The 18,269-nt window shown below is 44.8% G+C and overlaps 2 protein-coding genes across 4 annotated transcripts in view; both read right to left on the bottom strand.

Moving 5' to 3' along the window:
• Positions 1-1,602: 1,602 nt before the first annotated feature.
• Positions 1,603-8,068, bottom strand: LOC106601335 (mitochondrial glycine transporter B). Of its 2 annotated transcripts, none has more exons than XM_014193464.3 (8): positions 7,956-8,068; positions 6,315-6,471; positions 4,411-4,535; positions 3,944-4,028; positions 3,650-3,829; positions 3,340-3,508; positions 2,942-3,108; positions 1,603-2,713 (listed from the first exon to the last, which is right to left on the bottom strand). In XM_014193464.3, exons 2-8 carry the CDS (start codon positions 6,450-6,452, stop codon positions 2,591-2,593), a joined length of 987 nt encoding a protein of 328 aa, XP_014048939.1. In that variant the 5' UTR covers positions 6,453-6,471; positions 7,956-8,068; the 3' UTR covers positions 1,603-2,590. The 2 variants fall into 2 exon arrangements, with proteins under 2 accessions (XP_014048939.1, XP_014048941.1); XM_014193466.3 differs by lacking the exon at positions 7,956-8,068 and adding an exon at positions 6,634-7,907.
• Positions 8,069-8,513: 445 nt separating this feature from the next.
• The window catches only part of LOC106601336 (myosin-9), a 33,870-nt gene continuing 24,114 nt past the window's right edge, over positions 8,514-18,269 (bottom strand). For both annotated transcript variants that reach the window (XM_014193467.3, XM_014193468.3), the window contains 25 exons: positions 17,985-18,106; positions 17,754-17,823; positions 17,486-17,646; positions 17,251-17,359; positions 17,002-17,133; positions 16,659-16,865; positions 16,434-16,571; positions 16,224-16,347; positions 15,978-16,149; positions 15,627-15,839; positions 15,232-15,376; positions 14,926-15,132; positions 14,714-14,818; positions 14,435-14,587; positions 14,049-14,297; positions 12,916-13,128; positions 12,569-12,781; positions 12,292-12,453; positions 12,026-12,154; positions 11,659-11,747; positions 11,412-11,535; positions 11,093-11,301; positions 10,793-10,901; positions 10,395-10,567; positions 8,514-10,121 (listed from right to left, as the gene is read on the bottom strand). In XM_014193467.3, the coding sequence (XP_014048942.2) occupies positions 10,013-10,121; positions 10,395-10,567; positions 10,793-10,901; positions 11,093-11,301; positions 11,412-11,535; positions 11,659-11,747; positions 12,026-12,154; positions 12,292-12,453; positions 12,569-12,781; positions 12,916-13,128; positions 14,049-14,297; positions 14,435-14,587; positions 14,714-14,818; positions 14,926-15,132; positions 15,232-15,376; positions 15,627-15,839; positions 15,978-16,149; positions 16,224-16,347; positions 16,434-16,571; positions 16,659-16,865; positions 17,002-17,133; positions 17,251-17,359; positions 17,486-17,646; positions 17,754-17,823; positions 17,985-18,106 (3,837 nt within the window). In that variant the 3' untranslated portion in view covers positions 8,514-10,012. The remainder of the gene's footprint in view (positions 10,122-10,394; positions 10,568-10,792; positions 10,902-11,092; positions 11,302-11,411; positions 11,536-11,658; positions 11,748-12,025; positions 12,155-12,291; positions 12,454-12,568; positions 12,782-12,915; positions 13,129-14,048; positions 14,298-14,434; positions 14,588-14,713; positions 14,819-14,925; positions 15,133-15,231; positions 15,377-15,626; positions 15,840-15,977; positions 16,150-16,223; positions 16,348-16,433; positions 16,572-16,658; positions 16,866-17,001; positions 17,134-17,250; positions 17,360-17,485; positions 17,647-17,753; positions 17,824-17,984; positions 18,107-18,269) is intronic.

The raw sequence follows: 18,269 nt of genomic DNA, 5'->3' as shown, positions 1-18,269 counted from the left end.
AACAAACTTTTATGACTTATTGAATAGGCCACTTAAAAAAATGATAATTAAGTTAATATGTAGCCTGGGATGTTCTCAAAGTCCTTTCAGTGGCTGAATCTTAATATATTTGCGTTGCATCTTTTTTATTTTTTTATTTAACCTTTATTTAACCAGGAAAAGCCCACTGAGACCCATAGTCTCTTTTTCAATGGAAACCTGGCCAAGAAGGCAGCAACAATCAGTACATTACATAATTAAAACATACAACAATACAATACAACATGATCCAGCCTAAAAAAAAGCATTTACACTCCTCTGTAACAGAGTCTCCCATCAATATTTTAAATTCATTCAGTGGAACTAACATATCTAGATGAAGCATGGATTTTAGATTATTCCATGCGTCTGGTGCACAAGAAAAGGCAGTCTTGCCTAATACTGTGAATGTCCTGGGGACTTTAAGTAGCAACCACCTATGTATTCTCCACAGCAAGTTTACACACATACGTCATCTATGACCTCAATAAACTCCTAATCTGTGTCAAACTCACTTCATATGTCAGTGTTCCCTATCTAATTTGGAAAGCAAAGGCCACTGTGACACAGGCTATCACTGCAGTCCTTGATATAAGGTTTCCAATGAGAACAGCTGATTGGGTTGGATCTGGGTGTCATGTCATTAAGCTAAAAAAATAACCACAAAGTTTCCAATAGGTTAACAGTGTTTGTTTTACATCATGAGTCAGACATGTAATGCACAAACAATTAAATATGACTCATACTTAGCTAATAACAAACGAAATATGGCATACTTAGTTAATAACATACGAAATATGGCATTTTTAGCTAATAACATGGTTTTAATGTACAAGGTTTCTAGATGAAAAAAGAATCAAATACAGACATAGCCAAGAAGAAAACTGGTTTAGATCAGTATAGCCTGCCTTTCTTTTGCTTGACTCTTGCCTTTCACTCTCCTTATCATTAACTATCCCTTTGGTGTCACAACCCTGCCCCCTTCTCCCAGTCTTATGTCTGACAGCTCTGTGATAAGCATATTATCATCATGCACTGCTATTACTGTTGGTAGGTATAATGGCTGTGTATAAGGTGAAATGAAAATAAAAGCTACCTCCGGTATTGCTGTACTAATGTTGGAACTGAGAATGACACGTGCTAGAAACATCCACTGCTCTCAAGTACAATGTGGGCTTTTCATATTACCTCTGAATAACGAGGGCATTGTTGGGTTGTAGGTGTAGTTATTAACCTCTGAGACCAACTGTCATGTGATTTATGTGCCATAGAAGTTGGGCATTGCTGGAACATGTATCTGGACTAAGCTGAGCTGCCTGCGTGTCAGCCTGTCTCTCTCACAGTGACCCCCTAACCACGCCTCAGCCAGGATTCAGTATGTCATGTGTCATTTCATTTCCTTCTGAGGACGCATGGGTTGCAGTGGTGGGAAGGTTCCCCAAGGCACTAATGTCATGTCACTTTGTTGTTTCACAGAGTGTGGAGAGAGAGAAAGGGAAGAGAAAAGGGAGAAAAAGAGGTGTGAAGGGATGCATGACAGACACAAAGCAAATGCCTTATATAATGAATATTAGCAGACTCATGTTGTATTCTTATATCATTTTATACATTTTCTTTCAACATTTTTTTAAAATGTTCTCTTCAACACACCAGCATAATTATTCACCATTACGATAAACAGTAATAAATTATATCAAATATGAAAACATGAACAATTATAATACCCTTCTAAGGCAAATCAACTGTAGAGCTCAAATGGACAGCAAGCAAAGCTTATTATATGTTACAACATCTCTACCAGAATAATATCTTAGAACAGTGGCAATAGCTTGGCACAAAGGGAAGGCAGGTAGACTCACTGCGGCATGAGACACTCCAGGGTTTTAGATTACGGAAGTGGTTAAAGTGCATTTCCAGCTAAGGATCAGTATGTTAAGCAATTAGTGTTCTTTACCTTCAATTTAAAGACAAGCAGATACAAGTTGTGCTAAAGTCTAGGGAGAACAGGTACCTAACATTGTACATTCTACAGTGGGATATATATCTAAAGCCTGGAGCAGCTTAAACAGTCAGTGTGGCTGGGAGTCCAGTGGCTAGTTAGGGACCAAAAATATTTTAGGACTTATAGTGCAATATAGAATTTTGAAAGTAGCCCAGTAGAATAAATAAATTAAAGTCTTGTTTGGTGTAGCCTCACATACAATGAAGACAGACAATATTGTGCAATGCAAAACTATTGCAATCCATTCAAATATACAGACACTACTAGTCCCCATCTTTCTGTCAAAGTATGGATACCAGTCCTTGAGGCATCATATCTTTGCAATGTGTTAATAATGTTATAGCAGAATACTGTATGTCAGTGAATAAGTCCATTGGCAAACTCTCACAACTAGGCAGTCTTAAGACACAAACACAGCAGTGCCTTCCAGGGCACTCCTCACTAATGGTTTGTCCTCTGTGACTTGACTTTCACTTTCTTCCTCGGTCCACACACGTTCCTCATTTCATTCTCTCTCTTCAGGACTTGTCATCCCTTCTTCTTGTCATCCCTCTTTTTTGTCATCCCTCCTCAGGACTTGAGCCCCATGCGGGCCATCATCTGTTCATACACCGTCCATGCCATGGCAGCAATCATCGTTCTCCTCAGAGAACGTGGCACCCCACCCCGGAAGAACCCAGGAAACCCGTGCTCCTGAGAGACGGCGAGAAAGAATGGCACATGTCAACTACTATAAATCAACCCTGATGTTTTATTACATAGTGTGACACTGTGTGCAGGCTAGAGGTCAGTATATAAACACATACAGACAACAGTTTAGCCTGACCCATATAAGAACAACGTCAGTATATTATAACAGTGCTATTACCCTAAGCATAGTAACAACGCTGTATTCAATAAAACACCCAGAGAGATAGTTACATTGTAAATGTATCGCACAGCGTCTGCAGTCCTCTTGTACAGATGTGGGCTGACTTGGACGTGGGTTTTGACCACGTCAGCTGGCTGGGTGACCAGGGAAGCCAGGACCCCGGCCAGAATCCCACAGCTGAAGTTAGCCAGGGGTGCGTAGGGAGACGTGCTTATCTCTGGGAGGAAGAAACAGAGAGACACTATAAATTCCACTCCACACCAAACAGTTCACATTGAGACAGATACGTCAAAGTTATCAAATGTGGCTTCTAGTGTAACCAATACTACTGCTCTATGTTTATGTCATCGGCATCTCCATACTGACACTTCAAAGTGATCGCACACTAGTGAAACAAATACTAGTGTTGAGCATTAGTGTGGTGTGTGTCCGGTGTCCTGATACAGACCCTGTGGCAGAGTGTTCTTGCCCTGGCTGTAGAACATGACATAGAGGCCTGAGAAGGGAGCATCTCTGAGGAGGGTGGCGGTCAGCCCTGAGAACAGAGCTCTGGGTCCTTCTGTTTGACACACACTGCGCAAAGCCCCTGCCACGCTCACGTAGTTATACCTGCCACTCTGAAACAACAACAACAGGCACTACAGTAAACACCCACACATTAAACAGTACTCATGTAGTCACTGTAATCATACAGTATATAGAAAAGTATTTATCTTTTCCTTCCTGCCCCTCCCCTCCGTCTCTCTACCTGAACATACCTCAAAGCGAGTCTTAATGACAGTGACAGGTAGCATGCAGACCCCTGCCACAGTCCTGGCCCCAGCTCCCAGCAGCACAGACGCCATGGCCCCGGGGCCCTGCTCCAAGAAGTAGTGCTGCTTCAGAGAGTAGTAGGTGCTGAAGTAGATCCCTACGCCGGGGATAGTCCGCACAAACGACTGGAGGAGGAAGCAGAGCAGACATGCTGTCAGAGTCATATACTCAACACACAGATTCAACACAATTGATGTGTTTCTATTTATATTACTGATCATAAAGAGAGGCCAACTTACTGGTGAGACCCCCTTCCAAAGTCCTATGAGCTTCTCTGTCCGTACAACACTTAAGAACACAGTCACCATCCCCACTCTTGCTGAACTGAAAGAGCATAAGAGAGATAGAAAGCCGTATTAACACACTGTCCTATGAAACAACCCAAAAGTTATTTTTAAGTGTCTTGCAACTACGCTTCATTTCAAAATAGCTGACGTGACATTGAGTTGGTACTAGCATGCAGGCCATGTGGAACCAGCGTGAGTTTTATGACTCTTTGGACTCTCAATGTTCAGATCTACAATATTGCTTAGTTAATGAGGCAAGTCAATAGAGTAATGCAATGCTAGTGGGTCTCATGGTCTAGGACAAGACTGTAATCTAGAGCCAGAAAACTTACTACAAACGTAACCTCACCTGATTACTATGTGGAAGTGTGTGGACTACGCTGTAGAGGTATTGACTGAGCCAGCTGAAGGCTACTCACCCAGGCTGCATGTTGCTGTGAAGGGTCTGCAGGCGGGTCTTGACCAGGTCCAGAGGCTGGAAGAGCAGGGTGGAGCATGTTCCACTGAGAGAGCCACACATAAAGGCTTTGAGAGCCGGGTGAGCCTGAAGGGAGAGACAAGCAGAGAGGGGAGGAAGGGAGAGTGATAACACCGATCACATACCAGTCATGGTAGAGTGCTCTTCAGTGAGAGCCCAAAGCATGATGGGACTTATGATTGTTTACGATGGAAAGCACCAGGCAGAGTGGGTCCTGGGAAATAGGACAAATGCACATACACTTGCTACAGTAATTGACATTACATAAATACCCACACAAGTAGTAAAAACAAACATTCAGACTCAAGAATATGAGTATTAAAACACAAAGCAATGATTGAAAAATTGTGTGTAAATTAACATGGGACCACGAAGAGAACAGGCAACAGGGCAGAGGACTCTCCATTGAAAAACTAAGATGCATCAACCCATGAACACAGACACTATTCCCCTCCCTGCAAGTGTCACCCTACATCAGGTATGTGTTATAATGCATTATCATAATTGGCATGCTTAGTTCTCTAAACAATCTGCCAACACAAAAATTAACAAAGAACTGGATGGCTGCAGAAAATGCATCATATACACCATACCCAGTCACTCCAATCTTCACATTCTGTCATTACAGACAAAAAATAAGATGCCACACACACAGAATATACAAAACAACACACACGTCCCTCCTACAGCCCACATCCCTACCTTCCCCGGGCTACTTTTCAGTGGCTGATCCTGTTTTTCCTGCATTTGTCCCTGTTTTCTTCCCCTCTCTGGCTAAGCTGTTATGAACTGTGGTGGGTTGTCAGGGCAAAAGCCTCCATCCTTCTCTTCACTTCTCTATAAGCTTTCCTCAGTTTCCCTTCACAAAGCAGCTTAATCCACTGGCGTATGTTTCCACTCTCTCTCACACACAACCTCTCAATGCTGCTTCTCCTACTCTACCCCTCATCTTTCTGCTTCCAGCTAATGCACATCTCTGCAAAATGCCATGCGTCATACAATGGAAATGTCAGTGTGTGTGTATGAGCGCATGCTTTTGTATGTTCTAGCTTCCATAAAACAACTTATCACGGTTTACATTCTAGAGCGTATGTTCTTAGGGTATGTGCTGCTCTAGAACTAGTGTAAAAGTGCTTTTATTTCCTTATCACTGGGCATGAATTCTAGTACATTTCAATGTCCTCAGCTCTGGTAAATTACTAGGTAGTTCCTGTACTGTGATGTAACATTGACAACCTGTACTCCTTCACTGGGACTTGAAACCCACACTTTCTCAACATGTCCCTCCCTTAATGAGGGTGCTATGGCAACAGCCCACCAACAGTGCTTGCTGACCAATGGCAGTGTTGGCACAGGGGAGGCTTGGCAAAGCCTTGCTCACTTGTTTGGCATGTCTATGAAGATTTAAGGTGGCACCCCGGAGTTTGACCTACTTCAGGGCAGAAGACAATAGAGAACTTGAAAACATTGACTATTCTAGAACAGCCTGAGAAAGTGCATAGTATGAAAGTGGCCTGAAACTTCCATCAGGTTAGAGGAGGGACAACTGGGTCAATCAACTATGTCACAGAATGGTAATGTGATTAACATAGGAGCTGTATTGAGAAAGTAGTCCTGGGTGACCCTGATCCAAAATCACAGCCTGACATAAAATGCATGTGAAATCTTAACTGAGATATTAAATATTATAATCCAAGCCCTTAGACCAATGAAACCACATCAATAAAACATACTCAGCTATTCACAGTACATGTACAACAGTCACTGAAGTTACTCTAGAATTATTGTCCTTCAGACTTTCACTATAGGTCAAATACTAAATGATGTATAACAAATCCCACTCACCAGAGACAGTTCCATTGTTATTTTGAAAGTTGAGAAGAAATTCCAATCCAATAATGTTGTCCTTGTATGATCAAAATCCTCTTTTGTCTTTTCCTCTTTTTGAATCACTTTCTCAGTCCTTACTCTGCCACTGTCCATTCAACTTTTCCAAACGCTCCTGCACAAGAGATTACAAGTGAAGATTTCAAGAATGGACATTTCAGCTGCACAATCCATTACATAACACAGACAGAATAACCTTTCAAAACTGATATAGAATGTTACAGGCTGTAACTTAAAGCACGGGTGTTTTGCAATGTTGATACAGTGTGTCCCTTACAGCAGATACTGGAGAGCTGCAATGCCTCTGACTGATCCACTGAGGGGTTGGGGCACTCACCACAGCACAGACCCAACTAGGAATCACCTGACACACACTATGGTTCCCATTTAAGACACACAGTTACTTATTAACTAATCAAAGATCACCACCCAGCACATTAGCATTACATACACCCTGATCACACTGTGTGTGTGTATATGTCTGTGTGTGGTGTGAACATGTGTGTATTTGTGGAGGGGGGCCCTGAATCCTCATGCTCTCAATACTTTTTGAGGAGGAACAGGTGGCCAAATTAAGTTTGAAAGTGTTTTTTTAGTCCAGGACTATTTTTAATAATGTGTCCAGACTCCAGACCCTTAAATCTTGATATACATTTTTTATGGAATACGTTGTCATTTCAATACATAACTTTAAATGGGTACAGACAGACATCTCAATCGGCATATGTGACTGATTTTGTGAGAGAGTCAAATGACTCAGCACACATTATATACATTGAAACAGATTAATACAATGAATGTCTATTGTTAATGTAACACAGACATCGCTAAATGACTAGGTGCACACTCATTCAGCCAAAATTTAGCACGGGACTGGACAGGAACGATTATGATTCGGGGTTATAGAACTGTTGCAGAATCAGGACAGTACAGGATAGACGGACAGGAATGAATTTGCACTCCCATGTCAACCTGTAATGTACATGTCGACTAACATTCAAGGTAGTTACAAATATGAGCAACTGTTATTACAGGTCTCACACTAGATAATTTTCAATCATGTTAAACAGAGGCCTACAGTGATCTTCTTTGGAACTATATGCATCTCAGGATTCCCACGCAGGAATTTAGGCATTTATGCCTCGTTCTCGTGCTAGTCGGAACTAGGAAACTGACAATTCTGACTTGGAAACATGAGCTCTGAATTTCCAATTTGAAAGTACCAGAATCAACGAATAGTAAGCTCTAATACAAAACCCTAACAATCATGAACAGGGTAGTTGTCAGAAGCGTTTCCCAGTCCAACAAAACATTTATACCGAAAATCGTACGTCTAATACTATTTCAATTAATTAGAATGAGAACACAACCCGAAGACTAGTTACAAAACGTGCACAATGAGAATAGAAACTCAGATTTATAAATGCATAGGGCAAAGCATTGAACTGGAAAATGGACAAAAGATGTAATCAACAGAAACAGGCATCCGTAATTATTTGATTAAACAATGATTAACACGCAAGGGCCATTCGCTGAAATATTGTAGCTTACAATAGGCCGTTGTATTAATACAATATACAAACGACATTCAGTTCTCACCCAAATATGTCCATTCTTGTGCAATATTCTGTTTAAACCGGTTTAGACTTGCTTCATTATTATGCCGTTTGTCCTGGGGAACCATTGCAACTGGGATTTTTTTTCTTCTCCCCCCCCCCCCCCCACCAGAGTCAAGACTGTCCTCTTGTGGTCATGTCTGAGATCACGTTGCTAAAAAATAAAGACTACAGGACAATATTAGATCAGATAGTCTAGTGTATTGCCAGTTTAAAGCGGCAATCAGCAGTAGAAACATTAACGCGAAATCCCAGCCCGTTTCAGTAAACAGATGAGGGATGGGGCTAGAGGAATGTAACCATTCAAATTCAGACAAAGCTATGGATGCAAGGGCTGACCATCCATGATAACATTTAGTTTTAACCATGTTTCGAGGCCATTTGTTGAAATTTACTTTGAACTAAGCTCATAAGGAATGTGTAACTTGTATTCTTTAAGAATCAATAGGTAAAATAAATGTAGCAAAGTACAATTTTATTTATGTAGTAACTGCTGATTGCCCCTTTAATATGGACATAAAAAATTCTTAGGAGTCAATGGTTGCAGTTTAGAAAGCCATCTTTATTGCAATAATACCAACAATTCACAACTCAAGATTTCATTTTTCAGAGTTGGAGAGAAAATGAACAGTACAAAATTGAGATTTTTTTCCTCTTTTTTGCTTCCAAGTGCGAGAGAAAGAGAGTGATCCTTTGTCTGTTATCCATCATTAATAATAACAAATTCCTCTCACTTCCCAGCAGTGTGAGCAAAGAAGGCAACCCTGAGCACAGCCTGCAAGGGTCAATTCACCCAGACCTAAAGCACCTTCACTCATCTACCTCACCCCATCCCTTAAATACATGGGATTAACACCTGGCCAGGCATTTCAACAGGGAATCATCTTCCCAATCTTCCTGTCAGAGAAAGTAAAGATGCCATCAGGATATCATGTGATGTGTTAGACTACGGCGCTGCAAAATTTAACAACGTCCCACTCATCCCAACATGCTTTATTCTGTTCAACAACCCCTATACCCCGCCAAGCAGTGCTCTGAGAATACAGCGTGTCGTGAGTAATAAACTACACCACCCCGTAACCGTCGCCAAGCGCATATCGTAGTAAAGAAATGCATATAATAAAAATCAATACGTGGATCCAGGAAAAAACAACCTTGAACAGTAGAATTTGACTGTAAGGCTTTAGTGTGTGTTGGCATGAATACATAGGAGCCTGCAGTTACTCTGAATTTGTCTCTTCTTGTTTGAGGTGCATCTGCTGTCTATCAATGTCTTCATTTAATGCACAAATGCAGTGAACTATCATTTCTAATCCAGAGTCCTAAATCTCAGTGCAAAAATTAAGACTTTTCAGCACAAATCAAATTCTCCAATTCTGTGTGCTTTGTGTGTGTCTAGATGTGTCTTTTTCTTAAGCCCAAAAGCATATTCATGTTTTAAGTACTATCCGCAGCTAAATTAATACAGTACAATTGAGCACATAAACCTCCATTATAAACTGAGGTGAGAGCGAGCAAGAGCCATAATAGGCATGTAGTACTTTCATACTTAACCATTATAAAAACTATAGCATAAAATACAAATCTATAGATTGCGATATTACTTTGGTCCCCTTCGAGTAATCCTTCTTCATTTATATTTCTTTCGTTCGGTCTTGCTTCAGTTAGAAAAAGATCCCCAAAACAGGACTATTTCTAATGGAATGTTTCCTTACAAAAATATCATTCATTTTGTTCCCAGAGAATGAAGCAGGAGAAAATAAATTCGGCCCACAAGTTTGTATGAGTTATGTCATTATGGCGATTGTCTGAAGTACTGTTGTATTGGCTTATATGGAATACAAGTTTACATAGATTGTCAAGTCTCCTATTAAAGAGGGACTGAGGTCTGGCTGTGAAGTATATTTACTGCCTCTAAATCATACAGTATCATGATGTTTGTGTCCCTCTGTAAGTGTACTTTATGTGGTATGTGTGGGTTTGTGTGTTGTGTATGACTGTTGCAGTTCCATCCTATGGACAGCAGGGAACACTGGCTGTTCATTCAGGCTTGGGCTCGGGGGTCTCGCTCTTGGGCTCACTCTCCTCGTCGCTCTCAATGCCTGCGCGGCTGACAATGCGGCGCATGGTGAAGGGGAGGTCCCCACGCCTGGAACAGAGATGGTAGAGATCAGTGATTAGGGCAGAGAGATCGTGACAGGGGAACAGCACATTCCATGTATATTTTAATTTTAATTTATTTATTTTTTAAATGGAGGCCCTCTGAGGATATATGATCAGTAATGTAGCAGAGGGAATGTGTTTGAAACATACATTGTAAATGCAAGTATGCTGTGTAGGGTGCTAGTACCAGACAGTGTCATTTACCACCGAGTCGGTGCATCAGCATTTAGTCCGGGTTGGGTGATGGAGGTGTACGTACCTGAGCTTGCTCTTGAGGGTGCTGACCTCGCGGTTCATGGCGTCGGCTGACTCTGTGGCGTCCTCCAGCTCCCTTTGCAGTTTCCTGCGGTTGGCGTTGGCTCTCTGGGCCTCCTCCTCAGACTCCTCAAGCTGCCTCTTCAGCTGCTTCATACGAGAATTCAGCTTGTCCGACTGCGTACACACACACACACATCAAGTACCAAGGTGGAGGACACATGTAGGTGGTGGATAGGGTGAGTTCCAAGACAATGTAAAGTACAATGAGATCTAGTGTGAAAGCGTTATATAAATGGACTCCATTAAATCATTCACATAGAATCACACAGGGGGAAATAGAGACTAAGTTTACTGGTGTAAAGCTGTTGGGCTTGTGTTGAAACTTGTTTGAGCCCTGACCTGGTCTTTGTACTGCTCTGTGTTGCGTCTCTCGTCGTCCACCGCGAGGACGACCTCCTTTAGCTTCTTCTCTGTGCGGCGCACCAGCTTGGACGCCTGCTGCCTCTCTCTGTGGAAACATACATTTGGGTCACATGGACAGGCTGAAACTTCTACTTAACTTCTCCATGGCTTGTGGGATTGTCACCATCTCACCCATGCTGCAATTTCAGTAATTTTAAGCATTATGGAGAGCACAGGAGATGCGGGTTATCTGAATGAGGATGCAGGTGGTCTAAGGTAAGGCTCAGACCCACTCACCTGGTCTCGATGTCCACTTGCTCCTCCAGCTGGGCGATCTTGGCCTCCAGGGCGGCAATAGTGGCCTTGTACTTGGACTTGACGGTTCCCTCCAGCTCCTGCAGCTTCAGCTTCAGCTCCTTGTTCTGGCGCTCCAGCTGGGAGCGGGCCCCCTCCAGGCGCTGGGAGGTACTGCGCTCTGCCGTCAGCTCCACAGTCATCTGGTCAGTCTGACAGGGACAGGACGTTAAACTGCCTGACCCACCTTATCATTAGAAGTACACTATCCCAGTCTGTACACATGGGGCATGAAAGTCAATTGCCGCCTTGGCTGTCCTACCTGCAGCAGAGCTCTCTTCAGCCTATCGTTGACCAGCTCAGTGTTACACTGCTCCTCCTCCAGCTCCTCCTCCAGCTGTGCGATACGAGCCTCCAGTCTCCTTTTCTCCTCCGCAATCAGAGCACTGAGGGGAAGAGGAAAGGTGGGAAAGAAAGGAGGGGGAGAGAAGAGCAAGAGATAGACATTTGGGTCATTAGAAGCAGAGATAAAACAGTAGGTTATGAGAGAATATGAAAACTGCTCTTACTTCTTGGCGGCCTGGTTGTTGATCTCATCCTGCAGCTCGTCTCTCTCTTGCTGGGCCTGTCTCTTTACACGCTCTGCAGAAGCCAGCTCCTGGGGGGGGGGGTGTCAGAGTGTGTGTGAGAACCAAAGCGTGTGCGTGGGCCAAAACCTAACTTGAGATAAGCTCTCATAACTAACTTTCCACATTAATCATGATTTCAGTGCAAGATTTGTGCAAAAGTTTAAGTGCAAATACAGTTTCACAGTAAAATGTATAAAGAGCTACAGAAGTAGGTTTTGTATTGTTTGGGAGGGCGAGGTGTAAGGTGAAAATAAAACGAGACTAGTGTGAGATGCTTAGGTGAGGGGCAGCAGCAGCGCAGACTGACCTCTGTCATCTGGATCATGTCAGCCTCCATGCTCTTGAGCTTCTTCTCGTTCTCCTTGGCCTGGGCCATGATCTCGTCTCTGGACATACGAGTGTCCTCCAGCTCCCTCAGCAGCTCCTTCATCTGGGCCTGGTGGAGAGGGAGAGGTTCACAGCATATTTCTAATAAACTATTCACCATCTGCATGCATCTTGATTAGAATAGAACGTGGTCATGGTATAAAAACATACTAGTCAGAAGCTGGGGATGATGTAATTGCTTGTTACCTGGAGCTTCTTAAGCTGTTTGAGGGCCTCATCACGGTTCTTGTTGGCCATGTCGATGGCTGCCTCCAGCTCCTTCAGGTCCAGCTCCAGCTTCTTACGGGCTGCCACGGCAACAGAGCGCTGCTTCCTCTCATCCTCCAACTCCAACTCCATCTCCCGCACCTGAGGACCAGAGAGATTCAAGCTTTCAATCACTGGACTGCATCCCATCATGCAATGGACATAACACAGTAAGGAACCACTACCTACAAAGTCAAACCTGTAGCTACTAGTGTACCTGTTTGACCAGCTGTCTCTTCTTCTCCTCGCCCATCTCATCTCGTCCTGCCAGGTCTCTCTCGTATTGGGCCTTCATGGCCTGCATGTTGACCTCCAGACGCAGCTTGGCGTCCTCCGTGGCCTGCAGCTCGTCCTCAAGCTCCTCCAGTTGAGTTCTCATCTCCTCCAGCTGCTGCTCCATGCCACGCTTGGACTTCTCCAGCTCGTGCACCTGAAGGAGAATAGTGGAGATTGTGATGAGAAATAGGACTTTGGGACCAGTATTTAAACAGAGGATTTGAATTGATTTCTACCAAGAACAATTCAACCCCCCCCCCAAACAAAAGTGACACTAGGCTGTCTTACACTCTTGCCGACGTCGTCCTTGGAGGAGACCAGGTCCTCCATCTCAGCGCGGAGCAGCTTGTTGGCACGGTCCGTCTCGTCCTTCATGTCAATGAGGGATTCCAGCTGGCGGGTCAGAGCCAGGGCCCGGGTCTCCTTTTCCCTGGCCTCAGCCTCAGCCTTGTCCCTCTCCTCAGCATAGCGGCATGAGATGGTCTTCTCCTCAGCCAGCATCTAGAAGTAAAATGGAGGAATGTCATACTATACATCAAGACCCAGGTTTCCCCTAATAGTTATGGATCTTCAGAATCAACCCTTCCAAGTAGTTTACCCCCCCCCAGATTGAGTGAATTGTGGACAGTAACCAGGTTTCCTAGAACCTTCATGCGAGTAAAGTACATGTCTGGTAAAAAGTGACAACAGGCCTGATGGAAACAGCAAATCTGTCAACTCAAAATATACTAGATAAGATGTGATCTTTTTGTGTCTAAAATGAATTACACGAGAAATGGTGAAACGCCTTTATGCACAAATATTGATATAGTAACCATCATATCGAAGTAAACCTGGAGTAACGCGATGACGTGTGGTCCTCCCACTACGACCAAGGAAAGCATACAGTTTACTAGGTTAGATGAAATAAGTTGGGATGAATTTCACAGGGTGGTGGAAGTGCATAGTAATGAGCTTGATGCTCCTTTCCAGTAAATATTGAGGGTCTTACTATTATTCTGGTGACATGGTCGATGCTTGGCTGCCGTTTAACAAATTAAAATCTTAACTCTGTCCATAATAACCTTTTGCAGGTAGCTTACCGCCACTATCTGCAAGCTGTAGGTTAAAGCACACATCAAGGCCAGAGCGGGATCATTCGTTATAGAACGCCCCCAAAAAATTAAGACAAAACCACTAGAGTTGAAAATGCCATGGAAACCCATTTAACCGTTTTTCCCCCCTCGGTACATGGGAATTTACCCACAAAAGTCATTATGTGCACTACGTCATCACGTACAGCCTTTGATTCACAACAAGTCAATTTGATGGAAACATCTCTGCTAGTAAAATGCATACATTGTTTTTAATGCAGATTTTTGAACATTCGCATGAAAATCTGTCACCAATTGGATGGGAACCTAGCTAGTGTTACTACTAACCTGGTCGAACTTCTTCTGCTTCTTCTCCAGGTTGGTTACGATCTGTCTGAGGTGGTCTTGGTCCACCACCATGTCGTCCAGCTCCTGCTGCAGACGAGTCTTGGTCTTGTCCAGTTTCTCAAAGGCACTGCACTTCTCCTCCATCCGCTGGCTGAGCCCCTCCAGGTCCCTCTGCAGCCTCTTCTTCCCCTCCTCCGCGTTCTCCAGACAGCCCGCCTCCTGCTCAGACTTCTTCTTAATCTCTGCCAGCTATAGGGGGACACCGCTTGTCACTCAAACATTTGTGGTGTGGTTTATGGTTCTAGTGATGTGTTGAACAAAAACATTCTAATAGTACATTTACATCAATCAAATTTTAAGGTGTATGTTGCTGTAAGTGTGTGTACCTGAGCCTGCACGGTGAGCAGCTGCTTCTCCACGTTCCTCTTGCCCTCCTCCTCCTCCTCCAGCTGTTCTCTCAGAGTGTTCTGTTCATCCTCCAGCTGACGCAGACGAGTACCCATGGACAGCTTCTGACGAGTCTCCTCCTGGAGAAGCTCCTGTAGGTAGAAGAGAAAGACCGGCACAGTTATGGCAGCTTAATGACTGAGCTTTTACAGATAACCATGACAAAACTAGTGCAATATTGAATACTTAGATCTGTTGTAGTTTATGGAGTACTGTACCTGCACATCCTGCAGCTGAGACTCCACAGCAGAGCAGTCCTTGGACGCTTTGATGGACTTACCTTCCACCTCACTGAGCAAGCCATTGACAGTCTCCAACTCAGCCTGGGGAAGAACACAAGAACCAAAATGGTCATCAACATGGGCCTTACAGCTAGGTTACAGGCCACATGCTCCAAATCGTACCTGAAAGGAGATTAATGGTACTGTACCTGCATCTTGGCCACTTTCTCTGCCAGCTCAATCCTCTGGCGCTCGCTCTCTCCATGTTTGACCTGTAGCTCTTGGACCTGGCTCTCAGCCTTCTTCCTGCGGTGCTCAGAGTCTCCCTTCCCCTGCATCAGGGTCTGCAGCTCAATGGCCAGCTCGTTACGCTCACTCTCCAGGGCCTGCTTAGTCTTGTCCACCGACACCTTGTTCTGTTAGGGGAGGAGGGACAGAACACCAGGGGTCAGCGCATGTACAGATACTGTAATACACAGGAATTCATATACATATGATAATAATAATAATCTCACTCTCTTGGCCTGCTCCAGTTGCTCGTTGAGCTCGTCAAAGGCCTGGCTATGTTTCAGTCTCATCTCCACCACCTGCTGCTCGTGGACCTTAGCTTCATCCTCTAGAACCTTCTTTAGCTGGTTCACCTCAGTCTCACGCTTTGTCCTGACAGAAGTAGAGAAACGAAGGAAAGAGGGAATTGGAAATTGTGAGATTGTGCGCTAAGCTAAATAATGGAAAATAAAGGAATTTGGGAGTGTATGAGAATTGTTATCAACTCATGAAATAATTTTTCTGGAAGGTCAACGTGAAGGAATCTAAAAAGCATCCACTATGTGTCATCTTATTTCACAATAAAGCAGTTTCATTGAAACAGTAGCCGACTACATAACTGATCTCCTCCGGGTGTCAGTACCTGAGCTCTTGCTGGGCAGCGGTGGAGTCCAGTGTGTCCTCCAGCTCAGTCTTGAGGGCCTCCAGCTCCTCTCCCAGGTCCCTGCGGTTCTTCTCAGCCTTGGTGCGTGCGGTCCTCTCTAGCTCCAGGTCCTCCTGCAGCTCAGACAGCTGGGCTTCCATCTCCCGGATCTTCTTTTGGGCCAAGTTCTTCTGGGCTGCTTCCTCCTCAATCCTGAGGGGAGGAGAGGGAAAATGGGTGTTATTACTTTCATTATGCCATGAAAATACAATGTACAGAGTGATCACACTAAAGCCACTATGTATGTATGCATGCATGCATGTGATTGCAGAGATCTTGTAGAGATCCCACCTGGCCAGGGCTGCCTGCAGCTCCTCCTCCTTCTTAGCCAGCTGGGCGCGGAGCTCAGCGATCTGGGCCTGCAGCTCAGCTATCTGGTCAAGGAGATCAGTAGAGTCTCCCTCCAGCTTACGCCTGTTCTTCTCCAGCTCCTGACGGCCCTTCTCCTCCCTGCGCAGGCGGTCTAATAGAGAAGGACAAAGTGTTACGGAGGAAATAAGAGCAACTTGGTCAACATGGTGTGTGTGCTCCACCTACCCTCTAGGTCAGTGATCATGGCCTCGTGTTTGTTCTTGAGTTTCTGAAGGCTCTTGGACTTCTCCTCCTCCTCAGTCAGGTTAGAGGTGAACTCAGCGATACGCTCCTCCATTAGCTTTTTCTCCTGTGGGACACCCACCACACAACCAGGAGTTCACAACACAATTCTATCCATCCATACACCCGTCTGCCCATTGGTTGTATACGGACCTTCATGAGCTTGTTGTTCTGGTCTTCAAGAACCATGACGTCCTCCTCGATCTTCTTCAGCTTGGAGTCTGTGGTCACCTTCTCCAGCTGCAGCCTCTGCCTGGCAGCCTCCTCCTCATCCAACTGCTGCTCCAGGTCCTACACACACACAGGAGGGGAAAGAGTTAGTACAGTGTGTACTTGCCATGCTGCACACAAAGTGTGTGTTGGTTTGTGTGTCCTCACTGTGATGTTCTGCTGCATCTTCTTCTTCTCTGTCTGCAGATGTGTGGCTCTCTCCTCCTCCTCCTCCACTCTGGCCTCCAGGTCATGAAGGATCTCCTCCAGCTCCTGCTTCTTAGCGGCCAGACGGGCTCTCATCTCCTCAGCCTCGGCACACAGCTCCGTCTCAGCCTGCAGCTGCTCCTGCAGGGCCTGCTTCTCAGCACTCAACTGGGGGAGAGAGACAATATGGTGTTACGGGTTCATGAATGCATTTTCAAGTTAGCTTGAGCAATTATTGTTTCATTATAAAACCATCAACATGTCACTTCCGGGCTGTTTCAGTGATGGAGGGCCTCCATCTTACCTGGTGCTGTTTGACCTCCATCTCCTGCAGCTGTATCTCAGCATACTCCTGCCTCTCCTTCACCTTGCTCAGCTCATCGTCCTTGGCCTGCATCTCCTCCTCCTGCCTGCTCACCTGCAGCAGGGGCTTGACCTGGGGGAGAGGGACAGTTCAGAGGACAAAGGCAGTTGCACGCCAGTATTCCCCGGGGGTTTGGCTGAGTCGACTAGCATTGTATAGGAACAACATTAGCATAAGTATAATGTGTACCTTGGTGAAGAGTCTCCACCACTGCCAGTTTCTGAGTTTGAGGTAGGCTGAACAGTTCCTCTGGATCACCTTCATGGCGGTCAGCTGCTGCTGTCTCCTGGCAAAGGCCCTGCAGAGCAAGCAGAGAGAGAGCGAGAAACACTTTGGTATCTTCTAAATACAGTTATAAGACATTAATCAGAATGTTTCCACTGCAGCCATATGATAGACAGTTGGAGTCAGGGGGTCTCCTTACTTGCGGGCCACGTAGCCTCTGCACCAGGCCTGGAAGCTGATGATGACGTCAGTGATCTTCATATCTCTCTCCTCCTCCAGGTGAGCCAGCACTCCAGCCCTGAAGAACACCTTACTCTGACCAATCCTGAACAGGTTGGGATCCAGCTCCAGGCTTTTGATCTGCCAGAAGGAGGGTGAGGTATACAATCAGCTAAACTGACAATATTCATCTCTTCTCAATGAGTGACAAGGTTCTAGAACAAGATAATAATGCCCTTCTCTCTTACCATGAGCACACAGGCCTGTTTGCCATCCATGAAGCCCTTGGGGATGGAGTTGGGAGTGAGGATCTCATACCTTATAGAGAGAGACAAAAGGTATATGCATGGGATCATCAGTTGGACTCAACTCACTAAAAGCAACATACACAGCATGATGCAACAACAATAAGAGGTTAAGTTGGGGAACTGGTGAAAATAGACATTTGTATACAGCCACAATGGGAGTGAGTACAGTACCTCTGTCTGAACTCCTGGAAGACGATACGGTTGGGGAAGCCCTGTCTGCAGATACGGATCCCCTCCAGAACACCATTACACCTCAGCTGGTCCAGAACCAGGTGGGGGTCGAGCTTACCAGCCTGTAGGGGAGGGAAGAAAGGGAACATGCTTAGATGTGTAAATAAAAAAAGCTGCCAAGATAACACCACTAGCATACGCTATGGGTGCCTCTGTTGCGTACTGTGTTCGACGGCATCTTGAGAGAAACTATTGTTAGGATGTTTTCACTGGCGGAGCTGATCT

Source organism: Salmo salar, chromosome 03 (assembly GCF_965601325.2).
Source record: "Salmo salar chromosome 03, fSalSal1, whole genome shotgun sequence".
In the NCBI taxonomy this organism is placed as follows: domain Eukaryota; kingdom Metazoa; phylum Chordata; class Actinopteri; order Salmoniformes; family Salmonidae; genus Salmo; species Salmo salar.
The sequence above is the reverse complement of the archived record's forward strand: the minus strand, read 5'-3'. Positions and strand labels throughout refer to the sequence as shown.